This window comes from Mchenga conophoros, linkage group LG23, assembly GCF_057382185.1.
Source record: "Mchenga conophoros isolate Kocher_MC1m ecotype Shallow Benthic linkage group LG23, M_conophoros_male_GT1.1, whole genome shotgun sequence".
Classification (NCBI taxonomy): Eukaryota; Metazoa; Chordata; class Actinopteri; order Cichliformes; family Cichlidae; genus Mchenga; species Mchenga conophoros.
Window position 1 is genome coordinate 7,385,580 of NC_140547.1, and position 18,679 is coordinate 7,404,258.

General features: G+C 39.0%; 2 protein-coding genes and 1 pseudogene across 5 annotated transcripts; all 3 read left to right on the plus strand.

Moving 5' to 3' along the window:
- Positions 1-374: 374 nt before the first annotated feature.
- LOC146546577 (flavin-containing monooxygenase 5-like) lies at positions 375-4,764 on the plus strand. 2 transcript variants are annotated; one of them, XM_085265390.1, is made up of 11 exons: positions 375-550; positions 733-873; positions 1,065-1,253; positions 1,348-1,513; positions 1,678-1,754; positions 1,841-2,040; positions 2,313-2,546; positions 2,736-2,857; positions 2,932-3,004; positions 3,100-3,169; positions 3,248-4,764. In XM_085265390.1, exons 2-11 carry the CDS (start codon positions 742-744, stop codon positions 3,623-3,625), a joined length of 1,641 nt encoding a protein of 546 aa, XP_085121516.1. In that variant the 5' UTR covers positions 375-550; positions 733-741; the 3' UTR covers positions 3,626-4,764. The 2 variants fall into 2 exon arrangements, with proteins under 2 accessions (XP_085121516.1, XP_085121515.1); XM_085265389.1 differs by having other exon boundaries at positions 377-550; positions 1,612-1,754; positions 3,248-4,762.
- A 1,145-nt stretch (positions 4,765-5,909) lies between these two features.
- On the plus strand, positions 5,910-9,906 carry LOC146546578 (flavin-containing monooxygenase 5-like; annotated as a pseudogene). Its single transcript, XR_014890608.1, has 9 exons — positions 5,910-6,325; positions 7,101-7,289; positions 7,339-7,504; positions 7,659-7,801; positions 7,941-8,137; positions 8,462-8,602; positions 8,768-8,987; positions 9,197-9,267; positions 9,434-9,906. The product of XR_014890608.1 is annotated as a flavin-containing monooxygenase 5-like (transcript).
- A 1,579-nt stretch (positions 9,907-11,485) lies between these two features.
- LOC146546579 (flavin-containing monooxygenase 5-like) lies at positions 11,486-17,553 on the plus strand. Of its 2 annotated transcripts, none has more exons than XM_085263701.1 (10): positions 11,486-11,615; positions 13,523-13,663; positions 14,464-14,652; positions 14,803-14,968; positions 15,403-15,545; positions 15,775-15,971; positions 16,070-16,217; positions 16,303-16,510; positions 16,623-16,695; positions 16,778-17,553. In XM_085263701.1, the coding sequence occupies exons 2-10, from the start codon at positions 13,532-13,534 to the stop codon at positions 17,184-17,186; spliced, it is 1,665 nt and encodes a 554-aa protein (XP_085119827.1). In that variant the 5' UTR covers positions 11,486-11,615; positions 13,523-13,531; the 3' UTR covers positions 17,187-17,553. The 2 variants fall into 2 exon arrangements, with proteins under 2 accessions (XP_085119827.1, XP_085119828.1); XM_085263702.1 differs by lacking the exon at positions 11,486-11,615 and adding an exon at positions 13,364-13,439.
- Positions 17,554-18,679: the final 1,126 nt, after the last annotated feature.

Consider the following 18,679-nt stretch of genomic DNA (forward strand, 5'->3'; position numbering starts at 1 on the left):
TTATACAGTTTGCTTTTTGGCCAGCTTTCCTTTTAGTCTGGTATTAGAATAGACTTTATTAAGATAGCATCTCCACTTCAGTCTTAGTGACTAAAGTACAAACCTTCTTTGTGGTACAAACCCCAGTGATACCTGATTCCTAAGTACAACAAACTAGACTCCTGAATCTTACTTCCTATAATATGTAAATCAAGCCTACAGAAGGATCTTCAAAGATCCTCAAATTGAAAGATGTCACACTATTACAAAAGATTTGGATAAAAACCGCAATAAAGGACACACACTACATCACATATGACCCAGATGCAACAATGCAAAGATGTACAGATCTGAGAAACTGAGTCTTCCCATCATGTGGGTTCTAATAAGAAGCACCTCTTTTACTCATTCCAGCACTCATTTATAGAATATTTGAAGAGAAGGGTTAAAGTCCCTCCTCTGGCATATTGTTTAACTGATTGCACAACAAGAGTTCAGGTCATGGGAGCTTACACACCGTTTAACGCCCAACACCGGCTAAACAGGACCGACAAGCATATAACTGAAGAAGGTGAGAACAACTGACATGTCTTTCAAACTTACCGGTACCTATTTTTGTGCACATAGCTTACAATGTTACTACTTTTGAGGTAGTTGATTATGGAAGACAGAAGAAGAAACATAAAAATGTGCATGCAGTCTCATGTTTGTGCATGAAACATGTCTGACTCACAGTGTCTTTCCATACCCAAGTGTTCAGTAATGGTTCGACGTGTGGCAGTAGTTGGAGCAGGCTGTTCTGGTTTGGCCTGTATCAAGATCTGTGTGGATGAGGGGCTCGAGCCTGTCTGCTTTGAAAGCAGTGATGACATTGGCGGCATGTGGAATTTTAGAGTAAGTGGGGGCACAACCACATTGCAAAGTTTGATGATTGTTCTTACTGTTGTTGAATCCTGTTATTACTGTATATGGAGAAAGGGTTTAGCTTGTCCACAACAATCATTATAAACACTGCATTAAAGTGTAGAATGGTTGCAGAGAGATGTTTTTACCTGCTTTGCTCTTGTTTTCATGTGTGTCAACAGGAGACACCTGAGCCAGATCGAACCAGCATCTACCGGTCCTTGGTGGTCAATACCTCCAAAGAAATGATGTGCTTCAGTGATTTTCCAATGCCATCTGACTATCCCAACTTCATGCATAACTCACAGCTTCTGCAGTACTTCAGGCTCTATGCTGAACACTTTGACCTGCTTAGATACATTAACTTTCAGGTAGATGGCATCTCATCAGCTCAAGTATTCTATGAAAGCAGTGTTGTTGATATTAATGTATATTTTTCTGTGAATGTGGGCATGCACACCTCAGACCACAGTGAGGAGTGTTTTGCAAAGGCCGGATTTCTCTCTATCCGGCCAATGGGAAGTAGTGACCATAAACAAGAACGGACAGGAAGAGAGGCACATCTTTGATGCCATTCTGGTGTGCTCAGGTCACTACACCCATCCAACATTACCATTGTCTGACTTTCAAGGTAAATAAATGGACATCTTAGAATAATAGTATTTAAATTATGACATTCTTGGAAAAAATGTTTTCCTTGTGACTGTAGCAAAATCTGTATTCCTCCAGGGCATGAAACCTTTTCTGGCAGGTGTCTTCACAGCTGGGAATATAAAGATGCAAATGCCTTCACAGGAAAAAGGGTGGTGGTGGTCGGCACTGGCAATTCTGGAGGTGATATTGCTGTGGAGATTAGCAGATCGGCCGAGAAGGTGAAATGCAAACGTTTGGTTTGTCACGGAGGTACGGGACTGAGAGAGATGATCAAATGTCGACTATACCGCTTTTGTATCGACAGACCTTTCTCAGTACACGTCAAGGGGCCTGGGTGCTGGGCAGGATGTCCACCAATGGCGTTCCTCTCGACATTGCAGTAATCAAACGGATCAACAACGTCCTCTTCCAATTGCTCCCCAAGACTTTGGTCAACTGGGCAGCAGAGAGAGCACTGAACAATAAATATGACCACATATTGTATGGTCTAAAACCCAAACACAGGTAATGTACGTGCTTTTGAAATAGTCGTCACAACTTCACGAAACTTTAAAAAAGACAGCACAATCCCCTCAAACCTGAAAGACACTTACAATTGTAATTCCTACCTAATAAAGACGAAAATTAATCTGAATTATTTCTATATTTTTTCTTGTCTGACATAAGTCTTTCTCGAGTTTTACTCATAATTTCATCAGTACCAGCATGGCATGAGCTGACAATTAGACAACAGCATTTGTAGCAACAGAGACTTCACTACTTTACTTCTTTCACAGACTTATGGAGAGAAACCTTATGATCAATGACGATCTCCCAGGCCGAATCCTTCAGGGGGCAATAGTCATGAAGAACAATCTGGAAGGGTTCAAGGACTCTAGAGTTGTATTTGAAGATGGCACGGTGGAGAAGAACATTGACGCCGTGGTATTTTGCACAGGTTACATTGCAAAGTTCCCATTCCTACCATCAACTCTGTCAGAGGGACCATATGAAGAGGTGACACTGTACAAGTAAGTTTATGGTGGACAGAGTGGATCACTGACTTGCATGGGTATCCTCTCAAATGTAAAGTCTAGAGATTAAAGTTTGAATCATACATGATACGTTTTTTGGGGGTTGGTGCTGCAGGCAACTTTTACAGTGCTATCATATTAAAATTCTTAAAGTACCACCACAAAGTTTTATCTTTCATGTTTTAGGAGAGCGTTTCCTCCATCCCTGCAACCTCCCACACTGGCCGTCATGGGACTTTTCCAAGTAAAAGGTCCACTCATGCCTACAGTGGAAATGCAGGCTCGCTGGGCTGTTAAGGTCTTTTTAGGTAAACTCTTCAAACAAACACATAAGCTTACACTGGGTTTGGGGAAATAGTAGCTGAAACATCATATCTTTAAGGTCAGAGTCGTCTTCCAACCAAAGAGAAAATGCTGGATGTCATTGAATCTGAGAGGAGGAGAAACATGCAAAGGTAGACATCATTTCTGAAAGTTATTAAATGGCCCTGGTCGATTACTTATTCCCACTAAGTCCTGTTAATGACACAAGCAAATATTTCTTTCTCAGCTATCCCTGTCCACGGCAGGCTGTTCTACAGGTTGATTACATCCCATATCTGGATTTTATGGCTGGGGAAGTGAGTTCACTTTAGCTATAAATAAAATTTTCAACATTAATCATAGACAAATCCTTCATAACAGATTTTTATTCACAGGTAGGTGTTCGACCAAAACTCCTGAGGCTTTTTCTGAGAGACCCTGTGCTCTGGGCAAAGGTCTTCTTTGGTCCCTGCACACCTTATCAATATCGTCTTAGTGGGCCTGGAAATTGGTCTGGTGCCAGACAAGCTATCTTCACTCAGTGGGAGCGGGTTTCTCAACCGTTCAGAACCAGAGAAATACCAGACAACACCAGTAAATTTGGCTTGTGTTCTCCGCTGATGCTCACATTCACAGGAACTGTAATAATAGTCGTGCTTTTTTCTAAAGGCAAGATCGTTATGACCCTGGAAGCTGCTACTGAGATGCTGAACAAAAGCACAGTTTTTCTGAGGGAGTTGTGGTTCAGCTTACCACAGAATCCTGATATGTAATGTATTAATAGACTTAATTAACATAACAACAATTTTAACAACAAAATTATTTAACATGGATTAAAGAGGAAAGAAAACAGGTCTGTGAATCACAGAAAATCTGTTTATTTTTTATTTCTGTGTATTCATTTCCTGCTGGCCTGCAGGGAAAGAGGAGATAAATTGGGAGTCTCCTTTTCTTGTCGTAGTGTAAAAATCATGTGCTGCAATTATGTAATATTATACAGTTGTAAAAGTACCTTCCAGTTCCAAAGGTCTGCATAATCTTCACACTGAGGCCTGCAAATGCAAATGCAAAAGGAAAAAAGAAGTCATGCACACTACAGTGCAGTTGGAGTGATTCTTAAAAACTATGTGGTTCAAACAAATGGACGGAAGTCTGAAATAAAAGAGGAAATTAAGTTTATATGTGCAAGGCTCATGTCAGAGAAAATGATAACCAACTGCAGAAGATTTTGTTAATGAAATGTTCAGTGATAGATAACAGTGCATTATGTGTATTTTGATTGACTCCTTAATATGTCGAATAGCCTGTAGTTCATAACAAGGTCCACGGGGTGTAGATTTGTCACCAAATGCATATCTAAATTTAGATGCACCATCAGATATCTTTGTTTGCTTTGACAGTTTTACTTTAGATTATACCTTTAGGTTTCTGTTAACTAAAAAAATGAACCTTTAGTTTCTGGGTACTGATGATGAGCAGTGTGTGCCATTTAAAATATGTGAAAATGTACAAATGCACCATTTTCTACCTGCAGTTCTTCTTGTCTAACACTCGTGAAAAAAGCAAATAAAGACATTGCCTAAAATACTGAAAAAAAATGTTTTCATTTATATAAAACTGTGTTCTTTCGTGGTTCAGGATATGAACACTCACTCCTGGAAAAAAATATTTTAATTTGCATTGATTCTTTTGACAGACTTGAGCCTAAAAACTTTTTAGGATATGGAAGATATGAATATGATATAAATATGAAAGATAATTAACAAAACCAAAAACTTAAACAGGCAGACCAATAAAAGAGGTCAACTCAATAAACTAAACTCAAAATAACAACTAACAAAACATCAAACAAACATAAGACAAACTGACTTCCTGAAATGACAGGAGGGAACTTAAATACTAGCTTAGCTAAATCATATGACACACAAGGGGGGGGTGACTGACATATAACCAGCTAACACAAAACTGTTAAACAAACTCCAAACACTCCCCAGGCAATGAAGCATGTGGTTTAGTCCACTGAGGCTGTCAGCAGTACTTCAGATCCCCCAGCCCTTTTGCCAGCCAGGAAGGAGAAGCCAAAACCCCAGGTAGCTCAAACAAAGAAAGATGTAACATAAAACAGAACTTTGACCTTACAGCGTTGATATGTGTGCACCCCATATTAATATTGGAAGGTTTGAACGGGAAAAAAAAACTAATTTAATAAGGAAACAGTATATTTGAAAATAAGTGTAGTGACTGCAAAGTAAACTAAAGTGAAGCAACTAGTGGTGAGGTGTGGAGCTTGCCATGTGTGGCTTGCCATCACGGGCCCTAAACAGGAAACCCAGCGTTTTCTGTTTATGGAGAACAATGCAACCAGGCCCTGTAGTGTGTTATGTGTGTGTTGTCATTCATGTACAGTCTCAAGAAGTTAAAACTGCTGACCTCCCTAAAACATCCATGGTTAACCTGGGACCTCCCAAAAACTGCTAAATTAGAGCTAATCCAAAAGAACTAAGTCCAAAAGGGCAAGTAAGGAGATACAATCATCTATCTTGCTTAAGGTTGAGTTGGCATATTGTAACTCCAGTGTGTCTGTTGAAGCTCCAGTGAGGAGTAGATTATGGTTTGCAGAGTTAATGCTAAAGAAAACCACTTCGATATTAATGCTGGTATTTACTTGGAATCTGATGCTTCCGTGCACAAAGGCCCTCCCACTGGAATTTAAATTATTGCTGTTACTCAAAGACACTGACTTGAGCTCATAACAATGCTTTATTTGGCCACTTGAGCATTACTAAGACATATAAATTAATAATAATATATTTCCTATGGGCCTGGATTGAAGTCAGATGTTATATTTTCATACTTGTCACATATGTCACATAACCATGTGATTCCTCCTGTACCTCCTACTAGTACTACTATTACTTCGTTTGGGGAACTTTTTGTTACAGCATGAAAATCAATGGAGGAACCCCTTTTTTGCGACTAATGTTATTAATCTGTGTTTTACAAGTGAAAATCTCTACAGTAAATTAGGTCTGTTTGCTCCAAACACTTAGGTATTAGACCAAATCACAGCACCATTGCTAAGGACAAGTAAAACTAATTGGATTCATTTTTGCAGGAAAACTGAAGAAAATGTAAATGTTCAGTCTCATTCAGCACTTCTCTGCGTGCTGCTGAATTTAATGTAATTATCCTTGATTGACTCAAGTAATGAAAAAAAGGCACACTCACATGCAAGTTAACAACTCCAAAACAATGGGTGTGAAACAGTCATGCTATAAACATAAAACTCAACCATTTTTCAAACTGCAAACATCTGTAACAGATCAGCTAGCTGTGCAAGCATGGTTCAGAGAGTGGCAGTGATCGGTGCAGGACCCTCGGGAGTGACGAGCATCAAAGGCTGTCTGGATGAAGGTCTGGAGCCCACATGTTTTGAAAGCAGTGATGACATTGGAGGTCTTTGGAGATTTAAGGTGGGAAACAATGGGGTTTTTGGGGGGGATATAAATGACAGCATATTGAAGTGAAGCTTAACATTCAAATTGTTGAATCGTTTCTTGCAAGGTTTACTGTTTTTAAATACAGACACGTAAATGGAAGTTCAAAATTTAGAAAAGAAATTGTAAAAAAAAAAAAAATGTAAAAAAAGAGCTTTTGAAAAAAGTTGAAAAATTAGTTGCTTTAAATTCTTGAATCATGTATTTCAAACAACCTTTGTTGGGAATATGTGACAATGTGATCTGCAGTGCTATTTTTTCTGTAGTGACACACACAGAGATGCAGCTTTGCTGAGAATGACTTGTGCAACGTTAAAGCAGAGATCCCAGAAAATGTACTTAACTGGCTGGTCTAACATGGATCAAGTGTTAAAATGAAGAGCAGTTCAGTTATTTTGATACTGAAGTGAAGTGCAGAATCTGTTCTCAGCTGTTTTGTGGTTTTAACAAAAGCTACATTACTAAAGTAGCTTTGTAAAATGTAAATTCCTTAATGCACTGCTCATACATCAATTCAAAGTTTAAAATAAACAATTTAAATTTCACTGGAGTGAAGGAGAGAGATGGTATCAAAGTTGGAGAGAGTGGGCAACTATCCCACAGAAACGTGTGAAAATAGAGAAGACACATCCAGGGATTAAGAGACCTGTAAGACACTGACAGAGTTTTGAAATATACTTAAAGTCAGAGTTTAAATAGAAGCAAAGTTGCATTGTGTTTCGTTTTTTGTCTTTATGTTCTCCTCCTTCAGGAGAAGCCAGAGCCGGGGCGGGCCAACATCTATAAGTCAGTGATCATCAACAGCTCCAAAGAGATGATGTCTTTCAGCGACTTCCCGCCTCCTGCTGACCTCCCTAACAACATGCACCACTCTGAGGTCCTGCTGTATCTGCGTCTGTATGCTCAGACGTTCAACCTGCTGCCACGCATACGCTTCCAGGTTGGTGATCTTCATAAAAAAGAAAAAACTGTGTTTGTGTTTGTGTCAGACTACTGTAATCAGCGTGAGGCAGACGACAAATTTTGAAGTGACGGGTCAGTGGGAGGTGGAGACGGAGAGCAGAGAGGGTCAGAGGGAGACCCGTGTTTTTGATGCCGTGATGGTTTGCACTGGACATTTCACCCAGCCTCACCTGCCACTCAGAGACTTCCCAGGTAAATTTAAGAAATGCAGCAGCTGCTCTTGCTCCAACACAACAGATGTCACACACTGTGTTGTCTGTTAATGTTTCCAATGGTGGTTGAAATGACTGACAAATATTTATATTTAGCGACAAATTCAGTATTTATTTATTTTTAATCATTCCAGGTATTGAGAGTTTCCGAGCCAAATATTTCCACAATTGGGAATACTGCAGTGCTGAGGGTCTGGAGGGGAAAAGGGTGGTGGTCATCGGGATTGGGAACTCTGGTGGTGATATTGCTGTGGATGTCAGCAGGGTTGCGGAGAAGGTAAGCTGCTGTGCTACATTTCTTTACTTCTATGTTGTATTCAAAAAGAACAGTGATGTTTATGAATATGAAAGCACTGTATTCTTAAAGGAATATAACTCGTGAATCTGAAACCTCCTTGTGCTGACATGACCTGCAGGTGTACCTCAGTACCAGAAGTGGAGCATAGGTTGTTGGCCGTGTAGGGCCAGGGGGACTTCCACTAAATGTTGTCGGGAGTTCTTGAATGGACGCACTGATACGAAAGCTCTTCCCCTCATGGACCAACACAATGTTGGAGAAGAAGCTGAATCAAGCGCTGGACCACAAACTATATGGCCTGAAACCGAAACATGGGTAAAAGCATGGTCAAACGTTTGAATTAAAAATACATCATCATAACCGAGAACTTCAAAAATTATGTGTTAAATGTTCCAAAGGAATTGTAACAAAAGGTAAATGCAATACTAAAGTATATATTTGTTAAAAGAGCGAGAATCTGAAACACACATGGTGTAATGTGCAGCATGTTTATATAAACAAAGTTTTTTATGTATGTATGAATGTATTTATTTAGATAACAGTGACTTGATATCTTGCCATGACTACTGTATGTTTGCACCAGGTATTTGTGTCTAACTGCCTTGGTCACTAACATAGCTCCTGTAAAACTGCATTCAGCTTTTTTGCACAGATTCCTGTAGTGAATGATGACTTGCCGGCTCGAATCATCTCAGGTCGTGTTGCAGTGAAACCAAACGTGGGGGAGTTCTGTGGGTCTACAGTAGTGTGGTCTTTGTTGATGGAAGCACCATAGACAAGGTGTTTATGACTTCAACAACTATTCTGTTCAGGTGAAAAATATAGGATATCCAAGTAGTAATTCTTGGACTGTCCCTTTTCATTTGGTTTTATTTTTGAAATGATGTAAAGGGGATTTAAATGCACATGTTCATCTAATCCCAGGGTTGTTTGTCTGTCATACAGGTGGATGTGGTTGTGTCTGCCACAGGGTACAACTACAGCTTTCCTTTCCTGCCCTCAGCTCTACAGGCTAAATGTGGTTACAGGCTGCAGCTCTACAAACATGTGTTCCCTCCTGCACTGACCTCACCAACACTGGCAGTGGTGGGCTTCATACATGGCTTTGGTGCTATTAACCCTCTGGCTGAGATGCAGGCTTGTTGGGCTACAAGAGTGTTTAAAGGTAAAACATAAAAACGTATAGGAGAATATTTTGATTGTGCAAAGTCATGGAAGGGGTTTCAGTAGGAATTCTGCGATGTATGCTTTATATTTTGAATTGAGAAAACACTAGAGCTATTAATGCAAACCTAAAGTATATGCTCCAGTGCAAAAGTAAGATCATCATGCAATAACTCTGTGTTTGAAATTGTTCTGAATTTTCCATGACAGGTTTAACAGCCCTCCTCACAGAGGAGAACATGATGAAGGAAATTGAGAAGGACACGGCAACCATGTATCAGATCAGAAGAAGGAAATTATTTTTAAGATATGTTAAAAGGCTGCTCATCTCCACCAGAATCCTTATTTTTTGTATTCTGATTAATGTTTTACAAAGTCTCTTAGCTTAGACTGGTTAATATATGCTTTTTCAGTGTCATCTGTTATTTCTTTATTTGCTTCTCTGTTAGGTTTGCATGCTCAGAACGCAACCCACTGCAAGTTCACTACATCCCTTACATGGACTCTCTGTCTGAAGAGGTGGGGGTAAGGCCAAACATACCATGGCTCTTTTTTAAGGACCCAACACTGGCACTGCAGGTTTTTTTTAGGACCCTGCACACCATACCAATACCGTCTGACTGGACCAGGAAAGTGGGCTGGAGCCCGTCAGGCTATCCTCACTCAGTGGGACCGGGTGTTTCAGCCTTTTAAGACCAGAGTGGTAACAGAACCAAAGCCAGACATCAAACATTCTTCTAAACTGAGCATAATAATGTTTCTCTCAGGTGCTGCTCTGTTGTGTTGTATCTTCTACAATAAGCTCCACTTTGTCTCTTACTTCTCTGCTTCTTCATTCCAGAGATCTCTTCAGTTAATTGCAGGGTGAATGAAGGAGATGTAGGCAGAGATTGTTTTTACACTACAGTGCATAACTTGTCAAGCTGAATAAGAAATAAAAAATATATATTAAAATTAAAATATTAAAAATGAAAAAACTGGATTTGTTAAATCTGCACAATTGATTGTGTTTGTTTTTCGTGGTGTGGTTTTTGGTAACTGTTGCTTTTTTGCATCATGCCTATCTACAGAAACTTGTATTTGAGTCACTGTTTAATACTGGCAGCAGAAAATTATTTTCAATGATTAATTTTATATGGTATGGTTCAAACAAAGTTGCTAAAGTTAAACTTATGCACTCACTGGCCAGTTTGTTAGGTACAGAAAATTCAATGCATTTAAGCCTTCAGACATTGCTAAGACAACATGTTGAAGTTCAACCCGAGCATCAGAATGGAGATAAAAGTTGATTGAACTGACTGAATGTGGCTTGCATGTGGTTGTTTGTGGCATTTCCGATATTTCAGAAACTGCTGATCTGTGGGATTTCCCCGCAAGTCACCTCCAGAGTTTTTAGAGAATGGTCCAAAAAAGAGAAAAATGTTAACCACACATTATAACTAAGGTATTCAGAAGATCATCACTGAATATACAAAAACACATTAAAGCAAAGGGGCTACAGCAGCATACCATTGTGGGTGCAACAACCAGAAAACAATTCATACAAGCTCATACAAGATTGATATTAATATCGCTGAACAATCAAAGTGCAACAGCATGAGCTATTCAATAGATGTCAGTGATTAGCTGCTATACACAGCATGCCACGACATTTTCCTCACAGTAAAGTAAGGTGCACTAAAGTTCACCAGAAACTGAACATTAGTGCATCTTACTTGTGGAACCATAAGAAAATCTTTTATCCATAGGAATGAATAATCATTAAATATTGTTAGTACAGATAAAAGTGTCCAATCTGCAAAATGAAGACTGAGTAATTCGTCCCCTGGTGGTACATACGAAAGCCTGATCCTGTGAGCCTGATCCGCAAGGTCAAGGAATCATCCACTTACAGACAAACCAATCCACACCAATACAAATCACTGCACAGATCTGTTGCTGTGCAAGTGTAGCAAAAGTCACGTGTTTAAAAAAACAAAAACCAGCCAGAACTTAAGCATGGTTGTGAATACGCACACCCAAACAGATGAAATCCCACTTAAAACACAGTACATTACAAATGTAAATTAAAAGAATTCCTTTTTTTCCCCATCCTGTACTGTAGTAATTGGAATTATTGTCTGAAGGCCAAGAAACAGGAAAGTGACAGGTGACAGGAAAGAAAAAGAAGAAGGAAAGAAAAGTTGGGAAGAGAGTTAACAGAAGGAGAGGAAAGAAAAATGGAGGAGAAGAGGGATAGAGAGAAAAGACACTGGATATCTGCTTGATCACCTGCTGAAATAAAGCAACAATAAAGCAACAACCAACATAAGCATAAGTAACAGTAAATAAGTAAATAATAACAGTAAATAAGTAAAAGAAATGCTAAACTAGCGTGGACAAAGTACCCCTTGCACTTAGCCACAGAGTTAGCCTCAGTCATTGTAGTTGGACCAGAGATGGTGAGTTCAGAGTTCATTTCAGTCTCATTCTGTTTACTCATATTAACTCTCCTTATAGGTCAGCAGTCCATCCAAGGGCTTGCTTGCTTTGGAATCAATGATTAGCACCCTACTTGCACAGCTCTCACTCTAGCTACTACTAGGCTACAGGCAACACAAAAATTATTTTTTTCTTCAACGTACTAGAGGTAAGAACTTTGTATAACATTTGAGTTCATAAGTGTAGCAGAATCAAGAGTAATGTTTACAGCACTTTGTAATGTATGTAGGCTACCACTCCTGCAGGCAGTAGCCTATTGGCTATCAGTGATTCCTGAGATTAGGGACGAAACAGGTTTTAATTTTCTAAAATATATTTTTTTGATTTTTCAAAAACATATTTACATATAATTGTTACACAAAGTTTTGGCTGTCTCACCATGTTTTGGTACAATCTCCCAGGTGTAACATTTTTTAATAATTTATGTTTTTGCTGGAGAAGTGCAAGGTTTTTGTCAACACCGTCAGACACAAAGAAATGCAAAAATATATATTTTTAATTAAGTTGTTTCAGCTATTTTGACTATTAGCAGCTTCTCTATTCTATTGTTTATGCACATATGTTTTCAAAGTAATTATACTACATTCAAAAGTAAGATTGTTTTGGCTTTTTATTATTAAAGTTACAGTCATACATATTTTCAGAAGCTTGTATTTAATCTCTATAAGAAACAATCATATTAAGCAGAATGCAAATTACACATTTATTGAAAAAATTAAGTATTTTTATTGGAAGATCATGAGGGAGGAAAATATATGGTTCTACAAAAGAGAAAAATAAACCAAAACTCCATATTATGGAGTTGACAAGGTGCTGATGGTGGTGACACAAATCTGACGGTGTTGACACACTAGTAGCAAACAAGATATTATTTCTTTCAAAATAACTATTAAACCTTAGCAACCTTTGTAATATCACAAGACACATAACAATTCTGTTTTTGCACATGTCAAGTTCTACATCTTAATAGTTCACCAGCAAGTAGCTACCTACTACTCCTTGATTCCTAAAGTACTCTGTGGTTGTGTGTTTAGACCCTGCTGTACTTCCTCTCCTTTTGTCTCTCTGTGCTTTCTTCCAAAACCTTCTCTTCTGCCTTTTTTCTCTTTCTTTCAGATCACTGATGTTCTTTATTTTTCTCTTTTTCACTCTATTTCTCCATCTTTCCCTTTCCTTTATGAGAAACTCTTTCTTCAACTCGGGCTGGCTGTTAATTTTTTCTCTCCTTCTTTTTTGATACTCCCTGTTCCTTCTCTTTCATTTCTCTACTGACAGGTTTCCCTTTGCTATTCTAGCCTGAAATGAACCATTTTGTAATCACTATAATTTTTCTGAACCTTATGCTTTTTTACAAGATAACAGAATAAAGATCAACGCTGTCAATAATAATAATATTGAACGGGTTGCATTGTTGCACTTTGTCATGTTTCTCAGGTCTTTGTCTGAATGTCCTATGAACATTACCTGTCATGTTCTCATGTTGTTGCTAAGGATTGTCTCATTGCACTGAAGTCACACTGGGTTAAATATTTACACTTAGGTTTTAAGGGGTATTTTTTTTTTCTTCATTATTTTATTAACGGGTTGTACGGAAGCCCCAAACGCAATTTCATTGTTCTTTGACAATGACAATAAATAAATACTTGACTTGACTGTCGTCATATCATCTAGGGCAGGACTAGGCAACTCCAGGCCTCAAGTGCTGGTGTCCTGCAGGTTTTAGATGTGTCTTTGATCCAACACAGCACTTTCAAATTGCCAAATTACCAACTCAGCATGTCTTGAAGTCCTCCAGAGGCCTGGTAATGAACTAATCATTTAATTCAGGTGCGTTGAGCCAGGGTAATATCTACAAAATCTAAAAACCTGCAGGACACAGGCACTCGAGGCCTGGATTTGCCTACCCCTGGTCAAGAAGAAACTGCTACATCAGGTTAAAAGTCTGTTTCAGCTTTTTCTGTTTCTTCCGAAGGTAATTACTTGTTGCGTACAGCTCTTTGGCTGCAGTTTGTTAACAGTAAACATTTTTGAACCGATCTGATGTCTCCTTCGCAGAGCTGCAGCATGAGTCGTCGTGTGGCAGTGATTGGTGGAGGGGCTTCAGGTCTGGCCTGTATCAAGTGCTGTTTGGATGAGGGGCTGGAGCCTGTGTGCTTCGAAAGTAGTGATGATATTGGTGGTCTGTGGAGGTTTAAGGTTGGTGCTTTCCTTTTACTAGATTAATTATGTAAGCGGTAATAAAAAGAAACATCTGGATGAGCACTTTAAAACTAATTGGCCACAGGTTTATTTAAATTGGAGACTTCTAAGTACAAAATAAATCTAAATTTGAAACCCTTTTTAGAAAAAATGGGTGCCTATTCTCTGGACTAAAAATGTGAGGGACCATCTGGCAAACCTAATCAATGTGGAAAGGTATAAAAGCGCTACAACTTTTTTTTTGAGTAGTGTTGCTGCCATAAATTTTTAAAATTACATTTCACACACCAGAACATCTCAGCATCTCAATTTTAAATTTTCATTTTGAAAATCATCAGGTACAAGAGCCAAACTAAAACTGACTGAAAAGACAGCCGATGTCTAAAGAAAATCTCAAAAACCTCCAGAAAGCCTGGAGAAGCAGCACTCAAGACCACTTTATAAAATTGTCTGGTTCCTTTCAAGAAAAATATAAATGGATGGCTCAAGATTTTTGCACAATACTGTAGATATTATTGAAGTAATTAAGTCTCCAACAGCAAGTGTTATATGAAGTATATGTCACCTTATGCACTGTAAAGTAGTCTTATCAATAATACAGCAGACTTATATTGGTAGATTTATACTCTAAAATAAATGGCGTGAAAAACAAAGTACAATATTTGCAGTAGATGTGTAATAACATAGATATAAATGAACTACAAATGTAATAAAACTGTGCTCAAGCCTATGACGAGCATTGAAAGAGTAATGGTGCTTCAGCTCAATTATCTTTTTAAATAAATTTCCCCCTTTAGGAGAATCCAGAGCCAGACAGGGCCAGCATCTACCACTCTGTCATCATCAACACCTCAAAGGAGATGATGTGTTTCAGTGACTTTCCCATCTCGGCACACTTCCCAAACTACATGCACAACTCCCTCATCATGGACTACTTTCGGCTGTATGCTGACCACTTCCAGCTCACCAAGCACATACGCTTTAATGTAAGAATGCTTTATGATGTCTGAAATGGTAAATTGTATCACATAATTAAAAAATAAATAATTTAAATTAAATCCTAATTACTCCAACATTAATTTCATAGAAAAAAAAAACTTTGTTCTGTCCCCTGCGTCTGTCTTTCTGTTGTCCAGACCAAAGTCTTGCAGGTGAAGCAGAAATCAGATTTTTCTCATTCAGGCGAGTGGGTTGTTGAAACAGAGAACAAGGATGGCAAGAAGGAGAAACACAGTTTTGAAGCTGTGATGATCTGTATTGGACATCACTGCAACCCCAATATGCCTCTTCATGACTTTCCAGGTAACCCTTGCACTACAAGCTATCAACATTCAATTCAGTGCCAGTTTGGGAGTAAGCGGATGAAGACAGGACAAAGAAATGCTGTGGAAGTGAGCCAGAGATTAATAATAACTAATAATTAAATCCAGAGAGGTGTATTAACACATACTAAGCAAAAAAAGATGACTGATGAAGAAACACAAAATGCATCGGTGGAATCCTAGACCTATTGCAGTATAACTAAGGGAGGATTTTGGGTCACCTGATCCAACTATATACTTTATCAAAAGGAACGTTATTCTTATCTTATAGTTCACTCAAGGGGCAGAACTAATCAACCTTCAACAAAGCATGAGTGAAACTTTTGCGTGTCTTCAAATATAGATCAGTCTTTTTATAGCAGAAGTATTGAAACATTGTGTCTACCCACCATAAGTCTGTCTTATTTTCTTCAGGCATTGACACTTTCACGGGGAAGTATTTCCACAGCAGAGACTACAAGACTCCCGAGGAGTGGAGGAATAAAAAGGTCGTGGTGATTGGAATTGGAAACTCTGGAGGAGACATAGCAGTGGAACTGAGTAGAGTCACCAAGCAGGTTGGAATGAGTTGGTCGCATCATTAGAGAAAAAATGTCTCTGAACTGGTTGAGTATTTAACATTCTTAGTGATGAAAATAATTTCACGTGACGTTTCAACATTCTCACAGTTTTAGGCTGAAAACAGTTTAAATACTACACAAGCAGTGACCTGTGACACATGGATGTGGACATTAAAGAAGACGTAACAGCAAAACTTGCTAATTTTTTTTGTTTCCTTCATTCAAGCTTTACCTGAGCACTCGAAGGGGAGCATGGATTCTGAATAGAGTCTGGGACAATGGGATTCCTGTTGACTTGTTTTCTAACAGGGCGACAGGTTTCCTAAGAAAAAATCTTCCCTTTGGTGTTTTCTGTAGTCTGAGAGAGAGCCGGCTCAACAAAAAATTTGATCACGCTCTGTACAACCTAAAGCCAAGGCACAGGTATAGTATTCTACTAATACATTACATTTTACAATGTAATTGGTGTCTGGATTGTTTCATGTCGGAATTTGTTTTGTATTTTTGACTTTTTATTTCAGGGTGTTCAGCCAACATCCCACAGTGAATGATGAGCTTCCCAACCGCATCCTCTCTGGAACAGTTCAGGTGAAACCCAACATCTGCAGATTTCAAGGTTCCAGTGTGGAGTTTGATGATGGCAGTGTAGTGGAAGATGTTGACTTGGTGGTAGGTCTGGAATTACATACTTTTCTTCACCTTCATAGAGATCAGTGAAATTGACTTTCGACTAACATGGACCGCTGTCTTTCAGGTGTTTGCTACAGGATACCAGTTTTCCTTTCCATTCCTGGCTTCACAGGTGGTCTCTGTGTCTAACAACAAAGCATCTCTGTACAAATATGTGTTTCCTCCTGAGCTCGAACGCCCGACTCTGGCTATCATTGGTCTAGTGCAGCCACTGGGAGCCATTATGCCCATCTCTGAGATGCAGGCCAGATGGGCTACACGTGTCTTCAAAGGTAAAAAATTACTTTTTCTTTAACACAGCTTTTTCTCATCACTCAGGATTTTAGAATTTTTATAGAGTTGTTATTTTTACTACAGTAAACAGCTTTGTCCCCTTTCAAACAGGCTGCATAAAGCTTCCTCCATCAGCTGCCATGCTAAAAGATATTCAGTGTAAGCAGGAGGCCATGGCTCAAAGGTAATGAAGTGGATTTACTAAGCTTTATAGAAACCTATGTTTAAGATCTGCATCTTCATATGTTCAACTCAAACTTTTTCAGGTATGTCACCAGTCAGAGACACACCATCCAGGTGGACTACGTCAGCTACATGGATGAAATAGCAGAGCTAGTGGGAGTTCAACCCAACATCCCAAGGATGCTGCTGACTGACCCCAGGCTGGGAATGAATGTGCTCTTTGGTCCCTGCACGCCGTACCAGTATCGTCTCAGGGGGCCAGGAAAGTGGGCTGGAGCCCGCCAGGCAATCCTCACTCAGTGGGAGAGAGTGACTCAACCTATGCAGACCAGACCATGTGATGAGCTCAAACCCAGCAGATCATATAAGTGGCCTCTGCTTCTGTCGGCTGCTGCTTTGTCCTTCACTGTCTATGTTAAAAGGAACAACCTTCCAGCTTTCCTTCAGGATCCCACTGCTTTGCTATACAGGCTTAAAATAATGAAAGTTTAATCAGTTTACTTGGCTGAAGTCAGCCAGGCCATCATCACATAGTGAGAACGAATGGTTCGACTTCTAATGACCACAGTGGCATGAGGACCACAATAGACCTTCTAATAGTATAATAGTACTAATGTTAACGAAGAGGCTGCATTAGACTGTTTTTAACAATGAAAGACATGAGTTTTTAAAATATACATTCTGGATTTGTTTAACTCTGCACTAGAATCTGAACAGAAGTGTTTCTGCAGCTTTCTTAAAATTTTGTTTTTTAATTTTATTTTCTGGCAAATAACTCAGCCAACAATCTGTGGTCGTTCCAGTAGCCAGTAATGAAATTTTCTAATAAAATTTCTAATAAATAATTTCCATAAGTCTACATGTTTTCTACAGTTACTTTATGGCCACTTGCGGCTTTTGCTTAGAGTGTCAAGCTTAAGAGTCCATGATTTTTCTTTCTTCTTTTAAAGTATTTATTATTTTTAGGGCTCAAAGATTTGTGTCATGTTTAGAGGCAGGACTCGCACCCACGGCTGCATACAGTGCATTTATTCACAGTCAACAGAAAAAACACCGTTCAAAAAAATATCTTAGCAGTTGGAAGGTCCAGTCTCCACAAGGTTTCCTTTTAGATGCAGACAAAGTAGCTTTGTCACACCAGAGTCAGCTCACCACTCGATATCTCACAATTTCTAAATGCTGTGCACAGGGACAGACCAGTTAACGTATCTTCACAATTAACCCAAAAAATAGGAGCAGGAGCAACGCTTCATTTACCGCTTTCAAGGCAACAATCCAGCAAAGACTGATCCACTGCTCCTTCCTTATGAAGCTGCCCAAACGAGATCATCAGAGCAGGTGTGTTCCTGCCACCAGGTGTGTGTCTGAAACTTGGTCCCCACAATGCAGAAAGGCCAGTGCATACAAACGCACATAAATACAAACAAACAGAGAAAATGAGAGAATGAAGACAGACTAAAACGCGACAATTGGCAGGTTGAGGACTTGCAGTTTTTTAACACTTAAAGGTTGATTTAATAATGCATGAAAACATACGCAAGCATATCAGTGCTGTTTGACAGTGTTTCATTAGAAGTAGCAAAGTAAGTTAAAAAAAATATTTAAGCAGTGTCACTGCGGTATTTGAAGATCCTGTTTCATCAGCAGGAAATGTCCCTGCTTCCTTAAAATCCTTTACTTACCTCTCAGCTGGTCCAACATATAACAAAGCTTGATACTGCTTGACGTTTGTTGCTGAATTTTCAGTTGAAACTGGTATCGACATAAATGACTGCTTGGAAAAACTTTCAGTTGCCACTGTAGAATTCAGCTTGTGGCACATAATTTGAAGAGGGAATTGATGCTGCTTCACTTTGTCCGGCTGTTTCTGAAATTTAGGGTCATGCATTTCATGGTGGAAAGCTAAACCAGGTCATTTTGAAACAGTCACGTCTGACATTGGACGTTGGACTTTAACAACTTGAAAACAAAACCAATAAGCTTTT

Excerpts from the sequence above, each read along its gene's own strand:
- LOC146546577 (XM_085265389.1), top strand. The coding sequence starts at position 742 with ATGGTTCGACGTGTGGCAGTAGTTGGAGCAGGCTGTTCTGGTTTGGCC. Across the intron at positions 874-1,064 it reads GCGGCATGTGGAATTTTAGA|GAGACACCTGAGCCAGATCG; the intron begins GTAAGTGGGGGC and ends GTGTGTCAACAG. Across the intron at positions 2,547-2,735 it reads GAAGAGGTGACACTGTACAA|GAGAGCGTTTCCTCCATCCC; the intron begins GTAAGTTTATGG and ends TTCATGTTTTAG.
- LOC146546579 (XM_085263701.1), top strand. The coding sequence starts at position 13,532 with ATGAGTCGTCGTGTGGCAGTGATTGGTGGAGGGGCTTCAGGTCTGGCC. Across the intron at positions 13,664-14,463 it reads GTGGTCTGTGGAGGTTTAAG|GAGAATCCAGAGCCAGACAG; the intron begins GTTGGTGCTTTC and ends TTCCCCCTTTAG. Across the intron at positions 15,546-15,774 it reads TGAGTAGAGTCACCAAGCAG|CTTTACCTGAGCACTCGAAG; the intron begins GTTGGAATGAGT and ends CCTTCATTCAAG.